The sequence below is a fragment of the Strongylocentrotus purpuratus genome, unplaced genomic scaffold (assembly GCF_000002235.5).
Source record: "Strongylocentrotus purpuratus isolate Spur 01 unplaced genomic scaffold, Spur_5.0 spur5_scaffold_16, whole genome shotgun sequence".
Classification (NCBI taxonomy): Eukaryota; Metazoa; Echinodermata; class Echinoidea; order Camarodonta; family Strongylocentrotidae; genus Strongylocentrotus; species Strongylocentrotus purpuratus.
This window is the reverse complement of record NW_022145601.1, coordinates 2,618,743-2,643,833: the sequence shown is the minus strand read 5'-3', so window position 1 is coordinate 2,643,833 and position 25,091 is coordinate 2,618,743. Positions and strand designations below refer to the sequence as shown.

General features: G+C 38.9%; 1 protein-coding gene and 1 long non-coding RNA gene across 2 annotated transcripts; both read left to right on the top strand.

Annotated features, from left to right (window-relative positions):
• The first annotated feature begins 146 nt into the window (after window positions 1-146).
• Window positions 147-19,293, top strand: LOC115924804 (contactin-associated protein 1-like). Its single transcript, XM_030987647.1, has 9 exons — window positions 147-176; window positions 793-823; window positions 6,270-6,459; window positions 6,933-7,051; window positions 7,511-7,621; window positions 8,015-8,143; window positions 9,859-10,016; window positions 19,009-19,129; window positions 19,262-19,293. The coding sequence occupies exons 1-9, from the start codon at window positions 147-149 to the stop codon at window positions 19,291-19,293; spliced, it is 921 nt and encodes a 306-aa protein (XP_030843507.1).
• A 1,029-nt stretch (window positions 19,294-20,322) lies between these two features.
• On the top strand, window positions 20,323-24,980 carry LOC115924763. The gene is made up of 3 exons (XR_004064425.1): window positions 20,323-20,420; window positions 22,178-22,204; window positions 24,797-24,980. It is a non-coding gene; the product is annotated as an uncharacterized LOC115924763 (long non-coding RNA).
• Window positions 24,981-25,091: the final 111 nt, after the last annotated feature.

The window sequence follows — 25,091 nt, the reverse complement described above, 5'->3', positions numbered from 1 at the left end:
CCTTGTGACGGGTCGTACAGATTTCATGTTCATCAAAGAAAGTCACCTTAGTGGTTACAACAACGCGATCATGTCTCTCATCACGGTTGAAGAATGCGCCACGGCCTGTGTGTCAGCCTCCAGCTTCATATGTAGATCGTTTGACTATGGTCCATTCTACAGCTGGTGCTATCTCAGTGAGGAGAATGACTTGACTGTTGACCCACTTATCAATTCTGCTCTTCTCCTGTTTGTTCGGATCAGTAAGTTTTCAGTTCCATGTCAGTCTTCTGGATTATTAATAAGCTCAAAGGGCGCTGACGTGGTGACACTAGGGACTTTTAGATTTACACGACGAGAACGTGGACCACCACTTGTGACATCCTTTTAATGTAATGTGACGTCCTTTTAAGGCACTGCCGGGCACGGCCCCAGTGCCTTAACACAATCTCACACGTGGCAGTCCACGCTCTCGTCGTGTAAATCTAAGATTCCCTATGGTATTTGATGTGGTGACATTGTATTTGATTTACAACAGCCGTTCGATTCAATTCAACACTCATTCATTCAATCGGTCAATCTGTCCACAGCCAATACACCCAGGCATTCATTAAACAATCGTAAGAAACCTCCTGAGTTTGCAAATTAATGTACTCGATGTTGCTTGGTTTACCGTTCGCTTCTTAAACTATTCCGAAATGTTTCCCCCAACTCCTAGTTAGGCACAATTCCACCTGACTGTGGTACACTTTGCATTAACAAGATTGAATTGTTATATTAATTCCAATCTTTTTCTCATCTTTGTTTCCTCAGTGGACCGCATTGAAGACCCATTTACTGGTGGGTAAATCATCTTACTTTTTTTTCCTCAGCAAGATACGAATTGATAGTGATATGTGATAATGTATTTCAATGTTCGTTACCGTCTATTACCATGAAGTGTATTTTTATTAATGATTATTTCTTTATAAAGGTTATGCTTTCTGGGAGAAATTTCAATTATTTAAACATATTTGTGGCTTACACTCAGTAAATAAGATCGATTGATCGATCTGTAATTGAAAAACAAGTCAGAAAAAAATATTGTAACCAGCGGGACTTGAACCTGAATCTACTGCTTGCCGGGCAGCGACTCTGCCACCAGGCCATCACTTGTCCATGACACAGTCAAGATGAATTATAAAAAATACCCAAGCTCTCTTGATTCATTCATTAGTCCGCCATATGACAATAACTTTTATAAATGCAATGCTTCCTGGAATCCTGGGAGGAATTTCAATGATTTAAACATATTTGTGGCTAACACCCTGTAATAAGATCGATCGATCACTCCATCTATGAAAGATGAAGAAAACAAAGACATAAACTAACTTTTAGTGGGACTGTGCCATGGACCAGTGATGACTGGGGCCTGTCTCACTAAGCGCTAAGATGCGTCTTAAGCGGCCTTAAGTCCCGTTATAGGACTTAGTGTAAGATGCATCTTAGCGGGAGTTTCACAAAGCCCACTAAGACGCGTACCGTACTTAGTACCCATTTAACTAAGTTGCATACAGGTCGTAGCCTACGTCTCGTCGAGACGAGACGTAGGAACAGTTCTTAGTGTAATGTCATGTGATAAATTTCGCGCCAAATTTATAAGTTGTTCTAATTCGATCTCGATGATGGTCGATCTTCAAATATTGATGGCTTTGACGTTTCATTAAAGTATTTGAGAAAGAAGACGATTCGTCGGACTCATTGTCTGAATTTTCAAAAATGTTTCTTTGTCTGATAAAAAGTCAGAGTTCGTAGGGGAAATTTTTTTGCTGGCCGACCGACATAATACATCTCACCAGCTTCAAACTTCTGCATTGATATAGCACACGAGGATCGAGCAAGACTTCACCCAATAATTCCCTCTCTCTTCTACTGCACCCGGCTCTTATTCCTGTCTCTCTCTTCTCTCTTTCACCCCCCCCCCATTTCTTTTCTTCTTTTTTCATTTTTCTCTTCACTTTTTCCTTCCTTTTCTCCTTATTTTCTTTTCTTTCTTTTCCTTTCTTCCTCTTTTTCTTGTTTCTCTTTCTTTCTTTCTTCTCTTCTCTTACTTTCTTGCCTTTTTTTCTTTTTCTTTCCCTCTCATTTTCCATCCCCCTTTCTCATTTTCCTGACAGTTGCGCAATTTTACCGACAATATCCATACATTTCGCTTTCAATATTTTACTTCAATGTTGTCTTAAGAAAAATTTTAATACCATACCTTCCCCATGTGTACCCAACAGAGTCGAAGTAATGTTAAACAATCACTTAAAGTGATAACATTCAGCCTCCTTTCACTTTTTCGCCCCAAACGACACGATGCAGACGAAAACTTACAGGAAAAATTACTTTTATCTCCGCACAAGTTCGAAGGTCACGAAATTCGGCTTCGTAGAATCAAAATCCAGACGTTTCATTGTTGAAGATGCGCCGCACACAGGACTTGTAAAGAACGGTTTAGTGAAACTGAAACACCAACAGGATGTCAGTAAGACCCGTCTTAGTGCATGACGCGTCGCAGCGACACTAAGTCCCGTTACACTAAGTACTGTTTAGTGAGACAGGCCCCAGGTGGTAGAGTCGGTGCCCGGCAAACAGTAGATGCAGGTTCAAGTCCCGCTAGTTCTACATTAATTTGTTCTGACTTGTTTTTCAATTACAGATCGATCAATCGATCTTATTTACTGGGTGTAAGCCACAAATATCTTTGAATAAATTATTATATTGTTTAACAAAACTTATGTTTAAAGGATATCAATATATCTTATACCGCGAGAGGCAGAGTAGTCAGCAGCAGATCATGGAAACTTACGAAACATTTTATCCTTTGATATTATTATTCTTATAAATTCATGATAAGCATATCATTTTAGAAACTTTGAATAAGTTCCTACCAAATTACAAATGAATGATGTAATACTTCAGTGCTTTTATAGCTCGTATCACCGCCGTAGCATCTCTATGCGTTTAGAAGAAGAAAAACATCAACAACATGTAATATGAAAGACGGATGCTGTACTTGCCCGACAGAAAATCAGTAAATATGCGTTTTGTACAATATGTTTTTAGGAGGGTTTTTATAGAACACTAAATTCTGAATGATTCCTTTACATGAGGTCGTCACGATGGCATTAGAACCATTTTCTGTCGTGAAGATGAAGTTATATGAGTACTACGAGAGAATAATAACAGTATAATTTGGTAATCTGGTAACGCCGAAACTTCTACCACCCTGTTATGAAGTAGCTACAGCTATAGTGATTTCATAAACATATATTTTTTAAATCAAAACTAGTCACAATTTTAATGAAAATGTCATCATGTTATATTTATGTAGTCTTTCGTATTCGACAGATCATCTATTGATTTCGTCCGAATTCTCCTTCTCTATTCCTTTTTTCATTTTTTTATTTGTGTTTTTATTGGAAAATCAAAATAATTCATTTACAAATAATTAGAAACAAATTCATTAAACAGAATAACAATAAAATATAGTTAATGGTAGAAAATGAAAGAAAAAAAACTGAAAATTAAAAACGTTAGAAAATAAATATTTTTCAAGAACGAAGCCCCCCCCCCTCCCCTAGACAAAAAAGATGATGCTTTATTAGGTGGTTTGTCATTGGCAGACTAGCTATTAATTACGTCCGAATTTTCTTCTTTTTTTTTTTCTTTATTCTCCACTTTTCTGTGCAGACGATTACTCAAACTCGGTTCAGCAAATTTCTTTCACTTTTGGCACAGTCATAGGTCATTATCATAATACGTAACAGCAACCTTTTCAAGGTCATCAGGTCTTTATTCTTCTCTCTCACCCTCTCCCTTTCCCGCCTCTGGTTTTTGTTCTACCTCTATTATGTCTGTTAATGTTCCTGAACTTTCTCTAACTCTTCCCATCGCCCTTTGTATTCATATTTCACCCCTACCATGTTTCCTTACTTTCCTCTCTCCTTCCAAGTGCATGCATTCTGATTCCTCTTGTATCCCTCTGTCCAGCTCATGTGGGAATTAGGTGGTCTGGCAACGACAGATCAACTATTGATTTCGTCAGAATTTCTTTGTTCATTAGGTGGTCTGTTAGCGACAGATCACTTTTTAATTTCGCCAGACATGTTTTTCTTTATTTTTATTTTTTTATTTCTCCACTTTTTCGTACAAGCGATTACTCAAGATCGGTTCTGTCAATTTCTTTCAATTTTGGCACAGTCATAGGCAGCGCTCAAAATACACGTGAGCTCCATAATCGCCCCCATTATTATAAAATAAAATAAAGATTTTCAGCGAATTGAATAATATTGAAAAGGATGAAATTCATAGTTGTACTCGATAATACTCACTTAACATATTCTCTCTCTCTCTCTCTCTCTCTCCCTGTCTTGCATAAAGAAAATATGAAAATAATATTTTGCCTTGATTAAGAAATATTAAAAAATGTTATCAGTATTAAACAGGGAGAAGGAAGGGGAGGAAATTAATCAAAACAAACATTGAAGAATCCAATTCAGTGTTCTTTCGTGATGCATAAGAATGAAAGTACATTAAAAGGTGAAATAATAAATTGAAGACCGATGATGAATCAATTCTTTGACGTTGATTGATTGAATAAAAAATAATGAAACAATATGGTCTGAAGGTCATATATCTTCGAATATTAGAAAGTTTCATCCACCATCGTGTTGTTGAACACTATTTGCAATTTAATTTTAATGCGGTGACGTGTCGGTTACGAGCAGAAGGTCATATCAGGCTTCTATATTTTATAATACTATCAACAGATATTTGGATAGAGACACTTCGTCACATCAAGCTACGAGAAAGTATATCATCATCTCACAGAATTCTACTCGAACACCGCATCGAAATTCTTTTCACCCTTTTTATTCTTCTTCTTCTTTTTTGGTCCCTTTTAGCTCTCCTTTTTTCCTTTTCCTTCCTTCTCTCTCTTTTTTTTTTAGCGGGGGCGGGGGAGGCAAAGGCCTTTTGCCCCACCCCCATCCGCAACTTGTTGCGGGAAAATTGCAAGTGATATCCCCCTTCTTTTCTTTACTTCTTCCTCAATTTTCCTTCCCTTTCCTCTTTCCCTTTTTTCTTTCCATTTCCTTCCTTCCTTTTCTCTTATTTTGTTTTATTGGGGGGAGACAACAGCCTAGGAGGCAAGGCCCTTTCGCCCCCCCCCCATCTCCTTCTTCCCCTTTTGTTTTCTTCTTCCTCTTCTTTCTTTCCCTTTCTCTCCTCTTTCCCTTTCCCTCTTTTCCTTCTCTCTCTTTCTCTCTCTCTCTCTCTCTTTTGCGGAAGGGGGGGGGGGGGGGAGCAAGGCCCGCTCACCCCCGCTGGATCCGCGCCTGCATCTACCTTATATCTACTAACGTTAGACCCTAATAATGGATCTAGAAGATTGATTGACCTGGTCTCAGTGACGGGTAAACTTTTTTTTCTCAATTACTTGGGTCTAACCATAAAAAACGTCTAATTTTACTTTAGATTTTCAAACAGTTACGACCTAAATTAGGCCTAAGGCCAAGGGCTGTACTCTACAGTTTAATAACAAATTAATGTTAACGTTAGACTTAACTTAAACTGTTGTTTCTCTGTGATACAAGTGGGAAAGGAACACTTCTTTTTTCCAAAAAAAGAAAGAAGAAAATTTCCCTTATTTCCACCTTCTTTTTTCCCAGGGGGGGGGGGGGGGGTGGGGCGGCCCCCGCCCCCCTGGATCCGCCACTGATCACGGGGATAAAAGTATACAGCTATGTAACAAGTAAATTTCTAAGAGGGAGAATGCCGACTTAAATAAATGATAATGATAAAATACCAAGGAATTAGGAGTTTCATCCAATGGAAATTTGTATTAAAATAAGAGTCCCCGTCAGCACTAAAAGAGCCCCCGTGAAAAGGTTCACGGGGGCTATTTTTTTGGAAGAGCCCCCGTGGACAAAAATTTAATTTGAGCCCTGGTCATAGGTCATTGTCGTAACACATGACAGGAACAAGGTTATCAGGTACTTGTGACGTCATCCAAGCGCCATTTTGAGAAAATCAACTTATGATCATATCTTCATAACGGAAATTCATTTGAAGGACACAATCCTCTGTGGGTAAGCCATTGCGAATGACATGCATTGTGGAAAAGGTTGGGCTACCTATATAAAGATGAAGATATAAAAATTAAAGATTGGTCCCTTATCAAAGGAATCGTAGCGATTTACAGAACTTACGCAATTACTATTTAGAAAACTTGATTTGAATTTGTACAATTATATATCATCTAGATGATGATACAAGTGATCAGGATCTGTGTGACGCTGGTTGGACACGTAACGGTAATGCATGCTACCAACTAGTTGAATCTACCGTCGACTATAGAACAGCCCTTGATGCGTGCAGAAATCTCAATGACTACGGTGATCTGGCGAGCGTAGCTGATCAAGACGAAAGCAACTTTCTTTTCGTTTATTCGAGGTAAGCCCCTACCCCAACCCCACCCCTCGAATACAGGAGCCACATCATGGAATACTCCGTTGGCAGAAACCCTCACCCACACGCACAGGCACACCTTTAGCCGCGTACCCTCCCATGCCACCTTCCACCTACAAGCATGCGCAGAGCGTGGCCTGTGGACGAGTATGCTCAGGGGCTCAAACGCCATCACAGTCTTATCACCCAAATCGGAGCCGATGCTAGGGCACCAAATTGCACTTTGCTTTCAATTTGACATATTTAAACGTCAAATTCATTGTTCAAGAACAAAATTCCTTTTTAGATTCATGATATAAAGCCATTTAAATTTGGTAAGATTTCTGTTTTTAAATACAACGCGCTACAAATTTATGCTACCACACGTTTTGATCAGTACTGTATCATGGGCTCTTTAAGGGTATTACTATGAAAAGATTGTATAAATATGTTTCAATTTTTATTTATTAAAAACACAGACGTACCTTTGATACGAGTTCTTACTGGATTGGGTTCAATGACCTCGATGGAAAGGGAACTTGGGCCTGGACTGATGGCTCAGTTACATCATATACCAACTGGTATTCTGGAGAACCATGTAAGTAAATAACAACGAATTCATTTCGCAGAAAAGTAAAAGTGCTAGGCATGTTAGGCGTGGATGTCCCTCCGATAGAGACTGAATTATAAGCATAATTTATTCAAGCTGAACTTCTTTCCGTTCATAATAATACATTACTGATCACTGAACACAATTCTGAAGGTACCATCGTGGCGCTCCTACAAAATTTATCCGCACTGTGATTCGTCAAAGATATAGAATAATAGCTTAGGTTTGCGTTGCACTAGAATGTTAGTTTACATTTTATTGTAAGGGTTACTTGTATGTTGGGTCGAGTGTTTATTTTTGTTGCAGGGTTCGGTGAGGGAAGGATGTTGATCGTGGAGCAGTTATTACTGGAGAATGTTTCGCAACGAAGACAGTTCTTAAATCAAATATGAAATATAGCTTATAAGCTAAGCTCCTCATTTCTGATATTGTTATCTCTTTATTTAGCTGGTGGATCTGAACATTGTGGTGTATTACGATTGAGTTCAGACGGCACATGGTATGATGCAAGCTGCTCGTCAACATACGGCTACATCTGTAAATACCCGCTAAACACCAGTAAGTCACACTCCATATGTTTATAATAAATATATGGTCTCTATGACTCCGGGCTCGAATATAATTCAACGTTTAACATAGAAATTGCTTTAGTGAACTTTCCACCTTGTAAAACAAGGTCTCTTGGCTATAGACTAGCTGTATTGCTCAGTGTAGCCTATCTGCTGAATTATTATGATATACGTTAAAATAAAATGAAATAATATGTTTTTTATTTAATTATGTCATATATTGTTTGTTCTAAATCCAGGATCACCGTCATTTATGACGTTCAGTAAGAGGTTCAGTCACTATACCATGATGACTTAAATTCATGTCCGAGTAGGACCGAAGAAAAAAAAACTCCTTGATATAATTATTTACTCTCCCTTCCTCTTCCTTTCTCTTGATCAGTTTCCTGTGCTGAATGGAAGCGTAAAGGCTATATATCTAATGGATACTACACAATAGATCCTGATGGGAGAAATAATGGAGTCGATCCATACAAAGTATACTGTGATATGACTACGGATGCTAGCACAGGTAACATATCAACCATAAATTATTAGTTAAAGTAATCACGAATCGGTCATGTACAATAGTGACAAACATAACAAAGTTACGATACCACATGAATATTGTAATCTTTTCGATATTTACAAGTCCTAAAACGCCGTTTTCTTGAAATGTACTGCATTGACAGGGATCAGGAAACAAAGGGAAAATGAAACGTACATCATAATTATGACGGTCAGGGATCTGACTTACTTTTACCTCTCATTTATTTGCCTATCTCTCAATTTGAGGAAAAAACACGGCGCAGTATTCTCAGTAACATTCATGAGTAACACCAATACATACCAATCTATAAAAAAGATGACCCCTCTTCTATCTCGAACTATCGACCAATATCCAAATTACCAAGCTTCTCTAAAATCCTTGAAAGAATTGTTTATATTCATCGTCAAAATCATTATCTGCATTGTCAACGAAACCATCATCTCTATGATCTAAAAAGTATAATAACCACCATTTTTCGGAGCGCAAATCTAATTTTGTTTATATAAACAGATTATATACATTTTTAACTCAAAATGACTCGCCGAACCCAGATCAGTTGGCTTCAGGAAGTTTCATTCAACTGATTTAGCACTACCCCAACTATTTGATAGAGTATCAAATGCCTTGGCTGATCATAAATATGCCATAGGCATATTCAAGGATCTCAGCAAGGCATTTGATACTCTTGATCATACTATATTATTGTATAAATTAAAGCATTACGGTGTACGAGGTAAAGCACTTGATTGGTTCGAAAATTACTTATCATCAAGAAAACAATATACTTTATTCAATTCAGTTACTTCTAACGTATCGTCTATTAAATGTAGAGTTCCGTAAGGTCCCATACTTGGGCCACTATTATTTTTGATATTCGTCAATGATATATCTAAAAAGTTTCACCAATTCTACAGTATGTATTGTTTGCCGATGATACGAAGGTGTTCTATTCACATTCTGATTCAAATTCGCTGATCGCAACCATGAACATTGAACTACCTAAGTACCTTTACTTTAGAAGCTCAAGAAAATAAACTATTCATAATTTTAACGTTTTTTTTATTGCGTATTATGTTTAAATCCACCATCAAAACTTGCCTACCTTCAATCTTCATAAGTACCCCTCGTATACCCGTCGATACAAAACTGAATAATTTTCAGTACTCCTACCTTTTCGCTTCCATTCATTGAAATTTTGATTATAACCTTCCATGACCTAGTATGCATAAACGTATGAATAGAAGAGTGGTCTACTTGGGATACTGACTAAACAATGTTTTGTATACAAAGGTTTACAGTCTTTATAAACCATTTTTTTTCTTTCTCTCTCCTATCTCTCTCTCTCTCTCTCTCTCTTTCCCCTTTTTGCTAATATTCGTTTCTCCATATTAGTATTAGTATGTATCCATTGAGGGTAGCCATGCTATCAAACTTTGCTTACTTTGTCAACCCTCCTGTTTGGTGTTTTCGATAAGTTACAGCCAGCTTTACTTTATTCGACATTATATTCTTTTGAAATGTGTAAAATTTGCAATATTTTGTTTGTTATATATTTTTAACAATGCAAAGAAAAAGAAAAATCAAACAAAAATAAATAAATCATATCAAATCAAATCAAATATTTGTTACTATTCATGAAGAAATTATCAGTGTGTTTACTCATTATTTTTACAATTTTTCGTGGTTATCTTGGCTAGGTATTACGACGTTCGAGCACCAGGAGGCGAATCGATCTTTAGTAGCAGGTGCACAAGTGGCTTTTAGTTTCATCCGAAACATTACCTATGGTGACAAGTCGGTTGATCAAGTGGCTACCGGTGCCGATATCAGCGGGGAGTGCTACCAATATATCAAGGTAGGGTAACACCGAGGGTTCTACTTTTTTTCAAAGTTCCTCGATGGTATAAACAATATATATATATATATTTATGTATATATATATATAAATTATGAGAAATTGCAAACAATAGTAACATGGCACTTATCATGGTAATGAGGGCGGGAGAACAAGAGCAATGCAAAAATGTATATCACAGATAATATGTAAACTAATGATGGGGCAGGTCTGTGGAATAGCAAAGGACAGAAACACAGAGACATTAGGATAATGGTAGTCGGTTTTGGGGGGAAACTGAAAGAGGGAAGAACAGTGATCATTCAGAAGCATAGGCGCCGGAAGTGGGGGGGGGGGGGGCAAAACGCATTTTTGCCCCCCCCCCCCCCCCCAAAAAAAAACAAAAAAAAAAAACAACCCCCCCCCCCCCTCCAAAAAAAAAAAAAAAACATTAAAGGAGTAAACATGGTTTGTATTTTTAATCCAAAAGAACGCAACAATAATAAAAACCTGAATTAAATCACATATACAATTCCATTCAAAGAAAAAGGAAAGTTCACATTTCATAAACATTGCGCATGCCACCTATACGGTATTTTAAATGGAGGTCTCTATAATACCGATACGCGCATATCGTGAACATATTGTGCGAGAATGGAAAAGCGTGTCCGTTTTTTGGTTATAGGGGTGAGAAGACATGAGCCCCTGAACGCTGGCGTACTGATGGGGGGGGGGGGGGTAATGTATTTCTTATTCGAAACAAGTGATTTACAAATGTTGATGTTGTGATATGATTTTCTGGCATTTTTTCTCCATTTTTTTTTTGTAAGTCATACCTTTTTGTTGGAAAATAAGAAATTCCCAAATTACGGTCAGGCGAAATACGCTTATTTAGAAGCCTTTATGTCATGGTCTGCAAAGTGGCTGGGCTCGAGCCCCCCCCCCCCCTCCTTTTAAAAAAAAGAATGTTAAAGACAAAAAGAAAGAAAGACGGAGAAAAATATAAGTGACCTGCCAATGTCACAAATAAGGTATAAAAAATGCTCATCTGACCGTAATTAAATGCTTAAAACCCCAGAGCTTTACGGGGGCTCCACCCCCGGACCCCACCAAGGGACCTAAGGCGGGCCCCTGGATGCTCATCTGACCGTAATTAAATACCTAAAACCCCCGAGCTTCCAGGGGCTCTGCCCCTGGACCCCAACAAGGGCGCTAAGGCGGGCCCCTGGATGCTCATCTAACCGTAATCAAATACCTAAAACCCCTGAGCTTCCGGGGGCTCAGCCCCTTGACCCCCTGCCGAGGCTCATGACCTGGACCCCACGCCAATTTACGCTCTACCTGATCGATAATACTCCAAAACGTTCCGCGGGACCTGCATGTAACGTGTAAGACTGGTGGTGATGCAGATTTTTCGTCTGCTCCCTCCCCCTTCCGAACTTTTTTTCTCATTACGTCACTGCCCCTGGAAAGTGAGCCCCCTGGAATGTTTGCCCCCCCCCCCCCCCATCCCAAACTGCATTCGGCGCGCATGTTCAGAAGGTACATGTAGACATTGATAATGGCCTAGAAGACGATTGTGTCGCATAGTACGTGTTATATACCTTAGGAAATCCAGCTATCTGATTGGTCGAAATTGCAGTCATGGTTTTAACCATTCCGGTAAATAAACGAAAAATGCCAACCCCATGTAATAGTTCTAGAGTAAAATCCAGGCTAAATTCTAGTTACCATGGTTACCAGGAAAATAGTTCAGTCTTGATGAAATACCCAAAGGTTCACATGTTAACACATGGTTTGAGCGATCGCGGATACCGTTCGAAAACGAAGAAGAAGAGAGGTACGCTGCCACGTCTTATCCCGGATAGGTCGCACTCTCGCCTTACTCTTGGATTATATCTTTGACTTTGTTTCTCATATGGAAATTGGGTTGTTCTTTTTGAAGTTTTTTGTTTTGGATTTATGTGACTACTTTTGGAGTAGATATTTTTCGTAAGGTAAGCAAACACTGTGGGCTTTTCATTTCATTTCATTCCACTTCATTATAATTAGCTGCACGATACGCGCTATTCATATTTCGCGCTTTTTTTTCGAAAGCCAATCATGGCGGCTCACGCCTCCGAGCCGGAAAGATCCATGATGAGCGAGGATGAAATGGTATTTCAAACTGTGCAAAACAGGAATCCTGCAAAAAGGCAACGTGGAAGAAGCTCTACTAATATAGAGAACTTAAAACACGCCGCAGAATCATACTCTTCGAACACCACTTTACACACCACTTCCCCAAACCCAAACCCATAGGGCATAACATTTTCATAACCCCAATAGATAGGACAAAATCATTGAACAATGTAAATCCCATACAAATAGCCAAGGCAATTCGGGAAGTTTGCGTGAACCCTGTAGATTTTATCAAAACCACGAATACGGGACTCTTAATCAAGTGTAAAAATACTAAGCAGGTGAAGGCTATCTCAGAGATTAACAAAATAGGAAGCTTGATGTAAAAGTCAGAGAAGGAGTGAACGGAGCAAAGGGAGTCATTAACGATATCCCACTGGAAATGAAGGAAGAGGAAATTCTTAATGAATTGAAAACTCAGAATGTGATGGGGTGAAGAGGATGGTGAAAAGAGTCCGAACAGATGAAACAATAGAAGGAAAGCGCTAAATCTCTCAAATTCCCATGCGCTGCGTTATTTTAACCTTCAGTAAAGTCACCACCCCCCCTGAAATCCACTTATGTTTCCAAATCAAGCGCGTAAAACAATATGTCCCACCTGTAATTAGATGCTATCAATGCCAAAGATTCGGACACAATGATTCACAATGTAATTCCAAAAAAAGATGCGTCCGATGTGGAGAAAACCACTCGTTCGATGAGTGTAAAAAAAAGAAAGACCGAAAGTGCGTAAATTGCGGGGAAAACCACTCTGCAGCCTACAGCGGCTGCGGACAAGCCAAAAAGGCAAAGCAGGTGCAGCAGATAAGGTATACAAAGGGGCTAACGTACGCAGAAGCAACTCAGTCCTGGTGGCAACAAAATAAAAAAAAAATCAAATCCACAGCCTATTCAACAGAAAAATAAAGCCAACAAAATATTGAGTAAGGAAACCGAAAAACAAACGAACGAACGTCAAAGGAAACACCACAAGGCACTCCACATATGACCAACTTCATAGCCTCGGCTAGTGATGAACAAATTATAGATTTTATTTGCCAACTAATTTTTAAATTCACAGAAGGTAGAACTGAAAAAGAATTGAATACTCTTGTTTGCGTTGCAGCCAAAAAGGCGCTGCAACAAAATAGTACATATGATAGAACAAATGATAGTGATTAATTTATTCATGTCACTTTCCATTTTACACTGGAACGCCCAGGGACTCTTAGGGCACGGCAATGAATTATTAAATTATTTAAACTTACACAAGGATTTTAAATATGATATTATTTGCATACAGGAGACCTGGTTTCATAATAACATAATTTTGAATATTCCAGAATATACATGCTTTCCTAGAAACAGACAATATAACATTAGAGGAGGCTGTGCTATATATGTTCATAAAAGGATTAAGTACGAGGGTCCTTTCACAGATGCAAACTTAGAATTACAGCAAATGAATGTTTACATAGGGGGGGGGGGGGAATTGTCAATCATTAATTATTATAACCCTTGTAATAAACTGAATGAAAATATTGTGAATAAGTTAATGGAAAATGTATCTAAAATGAAAACGTCCTAATAATGGGAGATTTTAATGCTCATAATGTTTTATGGAGCAGCGAGAAAACAGACAAAAACGATGAAGTTATAGAACATTTTTTGAATAAGAACAGTTTGATTATTTTGAACAATGGAGAGGGGACCAGATTAGACCCACGAACGGGGAAAACATCATGTCTGGATCTAAGTATCACATCTCCTTCTTTAGCGTGTAAGTCTACATGGGGAGTCATGCGGAGTACGTTTGGTAGTGACCACTTCCCAATCTCTCTCCAAGTGTCTCTCGAAAAAAGTACAGATTCGCATAGAGCAAATGCAGGTATGCTTAATGGAAATGTGGTAGAAAAGCCTTTTTCTTTTAAGAATATAAACTGGTCCAATTTTGCAAAGAAATGTGAAGAAGTATTAAATGGATAGATTACATTACAAAACACAAATGTAAAGGAAATGTACACCCAATTTATGGAGTACTTAAAATAATTTATGAAGGAAACTGTTCCCCCAAAGCGTAAAAAGAAACAAAACCCGGTCCCATGGTGGACAAAAGAATCTTCTGCTAAAATTAAAGAAATAAATAAAGCGAGTAACAAGCCCTCTAAAGGTACAATGATAACACTGATAACACTGGAGAATATAGATGATTATTGTAACAAGAAAACAATGGCACAACGAGTTCTCCGCCAAGCAGAACAAAAATATTGGCAAGCCTTTTGCACGAAACTGAACCATTACATGCCTGAGTCAAAAATCTGGACCTGCATAAAACGACTAAATGGTGTTTCTGGTGCGAGGTCAAAAAATATGTCATCATTGACAGAAAATGACAAAGAAATAACTCGTGAGGATGAAAAGGTGGATGTTTTTTTTTGGACGCTACTTTCAATCTTTAGGAATGACAGAAGATAGGGTAAATGAACAGTATTTAGCTTTAGTAAAGAATAGCATGAATATTCAGGAGAGTGTTATCAATGAACCCTTTTTACTCATTGAATTTAGAAAAGGCAGTACAGTCAAAAAAGCGGACTGCCCCTGGTCAAGATAACATTCCTTATGAGGTGTATGAAAACTTTCCTAAAGAAACTAAAAAGGTTATGTTAGATGTAATAAACAGGATTTGGGGAACAGGGGAAATACCCCTTCCACTGAAGCACTCTATTTTGATACCAATTTTGAAACCTGGAAAAGATCCCCGGAAAGCATCATGATATAGACCCATTTCACTCACATCATGCTTCGTCAAAATAATCGAGCGTTTGATCAAAGAAAGATTACAATGGTATGTGGAAAAACATGAGTACAGTCAAAAAAGCGGACTGCCCCTGGTCAAGATAACATTCCTTATGAGGTGTATGAAAACTTTCCTAAAGAAACTAAAAAGGTTATGTTAGATGTAATAAACAGGATTTGGGGAACAGGGGAAATACCCCTTCCACTGAAGCACTCTATTTTGATACCAATTTTGAAACCTGGAAAAGATCCCCGGAAAGCGTCATCATATAGACCCATTTCACTCACATCATGCTTCGTCAAAATAATCGAGCGTTTGATCAAAGAAAGATTACAATGGTATGTGGAAAAACATGAGATACTACCTAATTTTATTAGCGGGTTTAGAAAAGGGCGGAGTGCCATAGACAACATAGTTCTCCTAGAAAACGATATTCAGAAAAGTATAAATTGTAATGAGCACATAATAGCTGTGTTCCTAGATATTGAGAAAGCTTATGATAAATTATGGATAAATGGACTACTATTCAAACTCGCCCAAAAAGAAATAGAAGGAAATTTGTCACAATATCTACAAAATTATTTGACAGGACGTACCTTTCAGGTAAGAATTAATAATACTGAATCAAAAACATATGATATGCATAATGGACTCCCACAAGAAAGTATTTTGAGTCCACTGCTATTTAATTTAATGATTAGTGATATCCCTACAGATCCTTCAGTGCCTTTAGCTGTATATGCTGATGATTTTGACATATGGGCATCAGGTAGGGATATCCTTCAAATACCAAACAAACTACAGGAATACCTGAATAGGCTCCAGACTTGGTTTCGCAGATGGGGATTTCGGCTTTCGGCTGATAAGACAGTCCCTATATTTTTTACAAAAAGTACAATGAATCTCTCACCACCGCAAGTAGAATTAGACGGGAATAAAGTGCCCTTTCAGAATACTCATCATTTTCTGGGGGTAACTTTTGATAAGAAATTGACCTGGAAACCACACGTGGAAAATGTTGTAAAGAGATGTAAAAGAAAATTGAATATCCTAAGATGTTTAACGGGAACTAAATGGGGGAGCTCTTCTAAATCCCTCGTAAAGGTTTACAGGGCATTCATAAGATCTTTACTCGACTATGGATGTGAGGCTTACGATAGCGCTACTACCACCACAAAAAAGGCACTTGATTCGATGCAATACCAGGCGCTACGGATTTGTGCGGGAGGACTACCTATCACTTCCCTACAATCATTACAAGTGGAAATGGGTGAATTTCCCTTGGATCTAAGGAGACAAATTGTGTCAAGTAAATATACACAAAGTATCGAAAGATCCCTAAACCACCCATTATCACAAAACATAGGGCCATGTTGGCAATTTGATTATCTCAAGGGAAAAGACTTTCTTAGTAAACCTTTCGGGTATAGAACCCAGAGTAAAATAAAAAAAAAACTTCATGACAGAAACTGCCGTACCATCCCCATTCCCGCCATGGCTTTTTGAACCCCCACTGGTTTCGACCGAGTTGAGCTCTCGGATTTCAAAAGCCGACCATCCGAATGATCTACAACAACAAAACTTAGAATTGATTAATTCAAAATGGTCGAACCAGTTGCATATATATACAGATGGATCTAGGTTTCCGGAGAAGGGCCAATGCTCGGATGCTTTCTATATCCAACACTTTTTTGTACACCAATGTAAAAGATTAGCGAATTTTACCTCATCGTATAGAGCCGAGTTGGCTGCCATTGTTCTTGCCCTTCAATGGATCGAAGAAACAAATATCTATACAGGTGCAGTCATTTTTAGCGACTGCTTAAGTGCCCTCACAGCCTTGAAACATTTTAGTGACGAATCCTTTGTCACAGAAATATTTATAATAACGACCCGATTGAAATATTTATGGATCGAAATCGCTTTGGCATGGATTCCAGGCCACTGTGGGATAGTGGGAAAGGAAAAGGCAGACTTCTACGCAAAAAAAGCTCTAACTCAGGAAATTGAAATGCATAATAAATTGACGTTATTTGAAAAGACAAATTTAATTTTGTACAGTTCAAAGTTACTTTGACCAGAAAGGTGGAATGATACCCAATCGGCATTAAAAATCCTTCAGCCAAATGTTATCACACAATATTCTTGTAAATTGGGAAGAAAAACTGAAACTACTACACCTGGGAGTGTCTGGACTCAATCAAGACCTCCTACGTTTGGGCATCCACTCCACAGGTTTCTGTGACAGCTGTCCAACATTAGAAACGGTCAGACACTTTTTGATACAATGTCCTAAGTATATAATAGAAAGGGCCATGTTAATGTCAGAAGTTAATATTTCCAAGGAAGAGGAAATTATGATATGTTTACGAAACAGTGACTCTCGTGTACAAATGGCAATTGCTCGCTTCGTTTTTAGAACGAAGCGATTATGTATAGAGTAAAATCAAAAAGAGATGAAAAACAGAAACCGCAATTAATTTGAACTGAATAGAAGAGAAAATAGGTATTTTGTGTTTAACCTTATATAGGCCTATTAATTAAAAAATAAAATAAAAATAAAAACAAACAAATAATTGAAACAATTTATTATTATTTATTTGACCAATAGGAAAACATATCTTAATACATACACACAACTTTAGGGAAGTGGAGAGGAGAGGGAGAAGGATACAATCTGCTGGCCAGGGTGACAAAAGCAATTTAAACTTGCTATTTACTCGAAAGCTTGTCACCCCCCCCAATAATTATAGTAGTTAAAAGTCATGCACTATATAAATAATCTCATGAACTAACTCATATAAACTAATAAAGCCCACAAGTGTTTTGCTTAATATGCATTTGTTTTTCTCCTAATAAATAAATAAACCCTCTAAACATACAGGGACACGACGCCCCCTTGTCTATGCCAGAGTGACCTAGGTTGAGTGTATTAACCGAGAAGCGTACGGCGTAACGTAACTCGCTGGGCTGGTAAGAAGGCATCATAAAAAGGACAGAGCCAGCGTGAGTTGGAACTGGGTGCGGATCGTAGTTTAATTTGAAATAACTTTTTGTTTTTTGTTTTTTGTAGACTATGACTAATATTATATCAAAATGAGATTGGAAAAAGAAAGAAAAAATAATAATTTTACCAAGAAATTAAAAGAAAGAGATGCAATGAAATTGGCAACAATAGTCAAATTTGACTAATAGCCATTATAATATCAAACGAAGAAGAAGAAGAGGAGAATTGGTCGGTATTTTTAATACGGCAATCTCGATTGTACAAACAAGGCAAAAATGGCTGAAGAAACTCTCCCAAGATGTCAACTTCTTGATGATGATCAAATGCAAGACTTGCTGACAGCAAGAACACCAAAAAGGGTACGTGTAATTATCCATTCATTTTTTTCAAAATAGATCTAGTAGGTCTAGGCCTAGATTCTAGTAGTGCTAAAATCCTTCCCGTAGAGATTGCACACATCCCTATGAATTGGCCATTGCGCACTCATGCTAAATTGGTCGATGTTTTAATTACCAGAGATTCAAACTGATATTGCTCGTGATCCTGAAGGTGATACTCAATAAGTGAGGTGTCATATGAAAGCGCAGGTTTTTTCCATATTCCCCACAGGGCCGGCCCACCCCCAAAATTGTAAAAATATCTTGCTTAGACTAGCATCTAGATCTAGTCTACTCTCAAAGATACACTCATAAACGACAACCGTGCAGATAAACTAGAGAAAGGCCAAGGTGGTGTCATAAGTTGACTCTTTATTTTTTCGGCATATAAAAGTATTAATGACTGCTCTAATATTCGACAAATAGTTGTTTGTATACGCTCTCGGGAAATTGGGCTATTGTCCTCGGCACGCCTCGTGCAATAGCACAATTGTAACTTTCCCTTGAGAGCATAAAAACAACTATTTATCTCAAAGCAGTCATTAATACTATACTATGACATGCTACATCATATCTAGGGTTCAACATTACCTATTTTCCTGTGATCGCAGATATTCAGCAATCCCAAGGTGATATTTCATTTCTTTTTTTTCTCTTCCATTACCGTCTAAGTACGAATGCCATCATTCCCAAATGACTGGCTCTACTGCTTGGTATGACAGAGACGGAAAACAAAAGAACTACTGGGGTGGAGCCACGGTAGACAGCGGACAGTGCGCTTGTGGAATCTCAGGTATGATTGTAGGTCATCTTAGAGGGCATCCTTGGCTTACATTATCAGAGCTATCCATGTACAGAGTTTGGCCAACTTGGCATCAGTTGGTTACAACATGACGTATTCTTATTCATTTTTTTTTTGTGCTAGCCCTCGACAAAGCAGTATTCGCAATATTGTAACCAACTAGAACCGTATTGCTCAAACTCTGTATATTGATTAATCTGCACTGAATGGAATGGGATTATCTCACTTGAATGCAACAGCAGTACTGTCCTTGTAAAACATTATCTCAAATAGTGAAGTATTATTCCATAACATAAACCGAAGAATTGGCGTTGCAAAAGTTGCAAACATTGTAGCTTTCTGCGCACTAAACCAAAAACCAAGCACCTCGGAAAAACATGTAAATACGTTTAATTTTAAATGAAAAGCCTATATATCCCATCGAGATAAGCTATGAACGAATGGATCTTTATCTTTGTCTTTCAGGTTCATGTCACAACGGTCACCAATGCAACTGCGATGCTAATGACAATAACTGGAGAGAGGACTCGGGGTATCTTACCGATAAGACTACTTTACCTGTTACTGAAATGAGGTTCGGTGTGACAGGACTAGCAAACGAGTACGGGTATTATACACTAGGACCATTATACTGCAAGGGAGATGAATCTTGTAAGTTTTATATGAAAATGATTACTTATTATCACATAGCTTCGTAAAAATTTTTTATTCTAAAAGAGGTTGGCAGTAAACGTATCTGGCATTATGACTCCAAGAAAGAGAAGTAGTATAAAACAAAACTAAATTTGCGCTCCGAGAAATGTTGGTTATCATACTTGTTAGATGATAGAGATGATAGTTACGTTGACAATGCAGATTATGATTTAAACGATGAATATAATGATGATGATGGAGATAATGATGACGACGACGCCGACAATGCAGATGATACTGATAATGATCCCGATAATATAAAAATCAGGGATTATTTACCATTCAGATAGAATATTTGGCGAAATGACACTGACCTTGTGCTTCGTCCTTTCCTTCCATTCCTTAGTCCTTGTGACGGGTCGTACAGATTTCATGTTCATCAAAGAAAGTCACCTTAGTGGTTACAACAACGCGATCATGTCTCTCATCACGGTTGAAGAATGCGCCACGGCCTGTGTGTCAGCCTCCAGCTTCATATGTAGATCGTTTGACTATGGTCCATTCTACAGCTGGTGCTATCTCAGTGAGGAGAATGACTTGACTGTTGACCCATACGGCCCTTCTATTTCTCACCTGTTTGTTCGGATCAGTAAGTTTTCAGTTCCATGTCAGTCTTCTGGATTCTTAATTGGCTCAAAGGGCGCTGATGTGGTGACACTAGGGACTTTTAGATTTACACGACGAGAACGTGGACCACCACGTGTGACATCCTTGTGACGTCCTTTTAAGGCACTGCCGGGCAGCGAAATTTTTATTCCCAAACAGGTTTGCAATTTCTTATATTTCCGTTCTTCTCAATGGCTGATACGTCATTAGCAGCTTGGAAAGAGGTCACAAACAATTAGACTTTGATTTTTTATTGCTTTGCCTCACTATTTATAAAGGCAAAAATACGGAATAAACTGTGACTTGAACCCATGACTCTATGGGCGTGTTCACACCGCAAGGGGGGACCGTGGGCGGACCGTGGATCGCGCTATTGTAGCGCGACCCACGGTCCGCCCACTGGCATTCGCCGGATCCACACCGCAGCGAGATAGCGCGGTCTATCGTAGCACCCCCTTTTTTAAGAGGTCCTGTTGTCATGACGCGTGACGTCATGAGGTCAGAGCGGTCAAAGATTTCGCGCGCTATTACGAACTAGGAGTGTTGAATAGGCCATTTTCGTAATGTAACCAAATTTAATGCATACGTCTTTGTGAAGTGCCTCAATACAAATTATTTCGTTCACCTGATAAGAATAATAGTATTTCAATAGACAGAATCCAAAATGCATACATTAGTTGTTGTCAGGTTGGACAAGCATTATGGCTTGACCTACCTATATAGCAACACTTAATACATGCAGTTGCATTCTGACTATTGAAATACTATCAGGTGAATGAAATAATTTGTATTGAGGCACCTCACAAACACTTATGCATTAAATTTGGTTACATTACGAAAATGGCCTATTGTACCGATTCAGATTCAGATCGCACCAAAATAGAATGAGTATAAAATTCCCCGCGTGTAGAACGATAAAATCCGGCGTGCTTTCGTAGCTCGGGTTCACACCGGCAGAGATAGCGGGGTCTAGCACGCGCTAGACCGCGCTCTCTCTCGTGGACCACCCCCAAGAGGTGATCCAGTGTTGGCTCGCAGTGGCTCGCCGTGGCTCGCTGTTGGGCGGACCGAAACGACGTTGTACCTTCCACACCGCAGAGATAGCGCGGTCTAGCGCGCGCTAGACCGCGCTATCTCTGCCGGTGTGAACAGCCTCAATGATTGTGTTACGCTGACCTTACCGATTGAGCCAACGATGGGTTGATGAAAAGTGATACTGCATGATTTCTATACCCCTTTCACTCACCCTAACGGTTACGTCATTGCTAATGACGTAACATATCAGCCAATCAGATGACCGGAAATATTAGCATTGGCAAACCTGTTTGGGAAAAAAAAATTAGCTGCCGGGCACGGCCCCAGTGCCTTAACACAATGTCACACGCGGCAGTCCACACTCTCGTCATGTAAATCTAAGATTCCCTATGGTATTTGATGTGGTGACATTGTATTTGATTTACAACAGCCGTTCGATTCAATTCAACACTCATTCATTCAATCGGTCAATCTGTCCACTGCCAATACACCCAGGCATTCATTAAACAATCGTAAGAAACCTCCTGAGTTTGCAAATTAATGTACTCGATGTTGCTGGGTTTACCGTTCGCTTCTTAAAGTATTCCGAAATGTTTCCCCCAACTCCTAGTTAGGCACAATTCCACCTGACTGTGGTACACTTTGCATTAACAAGATTGAATTGTTATATTAATTCCAATCTTTTTCTCATCTTTGTATCCTCAGTGGACCGCATTGAAGACCCATTTACTGGTGGGTAAATCATCTTACTTTTTTTTCCTCAGCAAGATACGAATTGATAGTGATATGTGTTAATGTATTTCAATGTTCGTTACCGTCTGTTACCATGAAGTGTATTTGTATTGATGATTATTTCTTCATAAAGGTTATGCTTTCTGGGAGAAATTTCAATTATTTAAACATATTTGTGGCTTACACTCAGTAAATAAGATCGATTGATCGATCTGTAATTGAAAAACAAGTCAGAAAAAAATATTGTAACCAGCGGGACTTGAACCTGAATCTACTGCTTGCCGGGCAGCGACTCTGCCACCAGGCCATCACCTGTCCATGACACAGTCAAGATGAACTATAAAAAATACCCAAGCTCTCTTGATTCATTCATTAGTCCGCCATATGACAATAACTTTTATAAATGCAATGCTTCCTGGAATCCTGGGAGGAATTTCAATGATTTAAACATATTTGTGGCTAACACCCTGTAATAAGATCGATCGATCACTCCATCTATGAAAGATGAAGAAAACAAAATCATAAACTAACTTTTATTGGGACTGTGCCATGGACCAGTGATGACTGGGGCCTGTCTCACTAAGCGCTAAGATGCGTCTTAAGCGGCCTTAAGTCCCGTTATAGGACTTAGTGTAAGATGCATCTTAGGGGGAGTTTCACAAAGCCCACTAAGACGCGTACCGTACTTAGTACCCATTTAACTAAGTTGCATACAGGTCGTAGCCTACGTCTCGTCGAGACGAGACGTAGGAACAGTTCTTAGTGTAATGTCATGTGATAAATTTCGCGCCAAATTTATAAGTTGTTCTAATTCGATCTCGATGATGGGCGATCTTCAAATAGTGATGGCTTTGACGTTTCATTAAAGTATTTGAGAAAGAAGACGATTCGTCGGACTCATTGTCTGAATTTTCAAAAATGTTTCTTTGTCTGATAAAAAGTCAGAGTTCGTAGGGGAAATTTTTTTGCTGGCCGACCGACATAATACATCTCACCAGCTTCAAACTTCTGCATTGATATAGCACACGAGGATCGAGCAAGACTTCACCCAATAATTCCCTCTCTCTTCTACTGCACCCGGCTCTTATTCCTGTCTCTCTCTTCTCTCTTTCACCCCCCCCCATTTTTTTTTCTTCTTTTTTCATTTTTCTCTTCTCTTTTTCCTTCCTTTTCTCCTTATTTTCTTTTCTTTCTTTTCCTTTCTTCCTCTTTTTCTTGTTTCTCTTTCTTTCTTTCTTCTCTTCTCTTACTTTCTTGCCTTTCTTTTCTTTTTCTTTCCCTCTCATTTTCCATCTCACTTTCTCATTTTCCCGACAGTAGCGCAACTTGTTGGCGGGAAAATTGCAAGTGATATCCCCCTTCTTTTCTTTACTTCTTCCTCAATTTTCCTTCCCTTTATCTCCTCTTTCCCTTTTTTCTTTCCATTTCCTTCCTTCCTTCTCTCTTATTTTGTTTTATTGGGGGGAGGCAACAGCCTAGGAGGCAAGGCCCTTTCGCCCCCCATCTCCTTCTTCCCCTTTTCTTTTCTTCTTCCTCTTCTTTCTTTCCCTTTCTCTCCTCTTTCCCTTTCCCTCTTTTCCTTCTCTCTCTTTCTCTCTCTCTCTCTCTCTCTCTTGCGGAAGGGGGGGGGGGGGGGCAAGGCCCGCTCACCCCCGCTGGATCCGCGCCTGCATCTACCTTATATCTACTAACGTTAGACCCTAATAATGGATCTAGAAGATTGATTGACCTGGTCTCAGTGACGGGTAAACTTTTTTTTCTCAATTACTTGGTCTAACCATGAAAAACGTCTAATTTTACTTTAGATTTTCAAACAGTTACGACCTAAATTAGGCCTAAGGCCAAGGGCTGTACTCTACATTTTAATAACAAATTAATGTTAACGTTAGACTTAACTTAAACTGTTGTTTCTCTGTGATACAAGTGGGAAAGGAACACTTCTTTTTTCAAAAAAAAGAAAGAAGAAAATTCCCCTTATTTCCCCCTTCTTTTTTCCCAGGGGGGAGGGGGGTGGGGCGGCCCCCCGCCCCCCTGGATCCGCCACTGATCACGGGGATAAAAGTATACAGCTATGTAACAAGTAAATTTCTAAGAGGGAGAATGCCGACTTAAATAAATGATAATGATAAAATACCAAGGAATTTAGGAGTTTCATCCAATGGAAATTTGTATTAAAAAAAGAGCCCCCGTCAGCACTAAAAGAGCCCCGTGAAAAGGTTCACGGGGGCTATTTTTTTTGGAAGAGCCCCCGTGGACAAAAATTTAATTTGAGCCCTGGTCATAGGTCATTGTCGTAAGACATGACAGGAACAAGGTTATCAGGTACTTGTGACGTCATCCAAGCGCCATTTTGAGAAAATCAACTTATGATCATATCTTCATAACGGAAATTCATTTGAAGGACACAATCCTCTTTTGGAAAGCCATTGCGAATGAAATGCATTGTGGAAAAGGTTGGGCTACCTATATAAAGATGAAGATATAGAAATTAAAGATTGGTCCCTTATCAAAGGAATCGTAGCGATTTACAGAACTTACGCAATTACTATTTAGAAAACTTGATTTAAATTTGTACAATTATATATCATCTAGATGATGATACAAGCGATCAGGATCTGTGTGACGCTGGTTGGACACGTAACGGTAATGCATGCTACCAACTAGTTGAATCTACCGTCGACTATAGTACAGCCCTTGATGCGTGCAGAAATCTCAATGACTACGGTGATCTGGCGAGCGTAGCTGATCAAGACGAAAGCAACTTTCTTTCCGTTTATTCGAGGTAAGCCCCTACCCCCGACCCCACCCCTCGAATACAGGAGCCACATCATGGAATACTCCGTTGGCAGAAACCCTCACCCACACGCACAGGCACACCTTTAGCCGC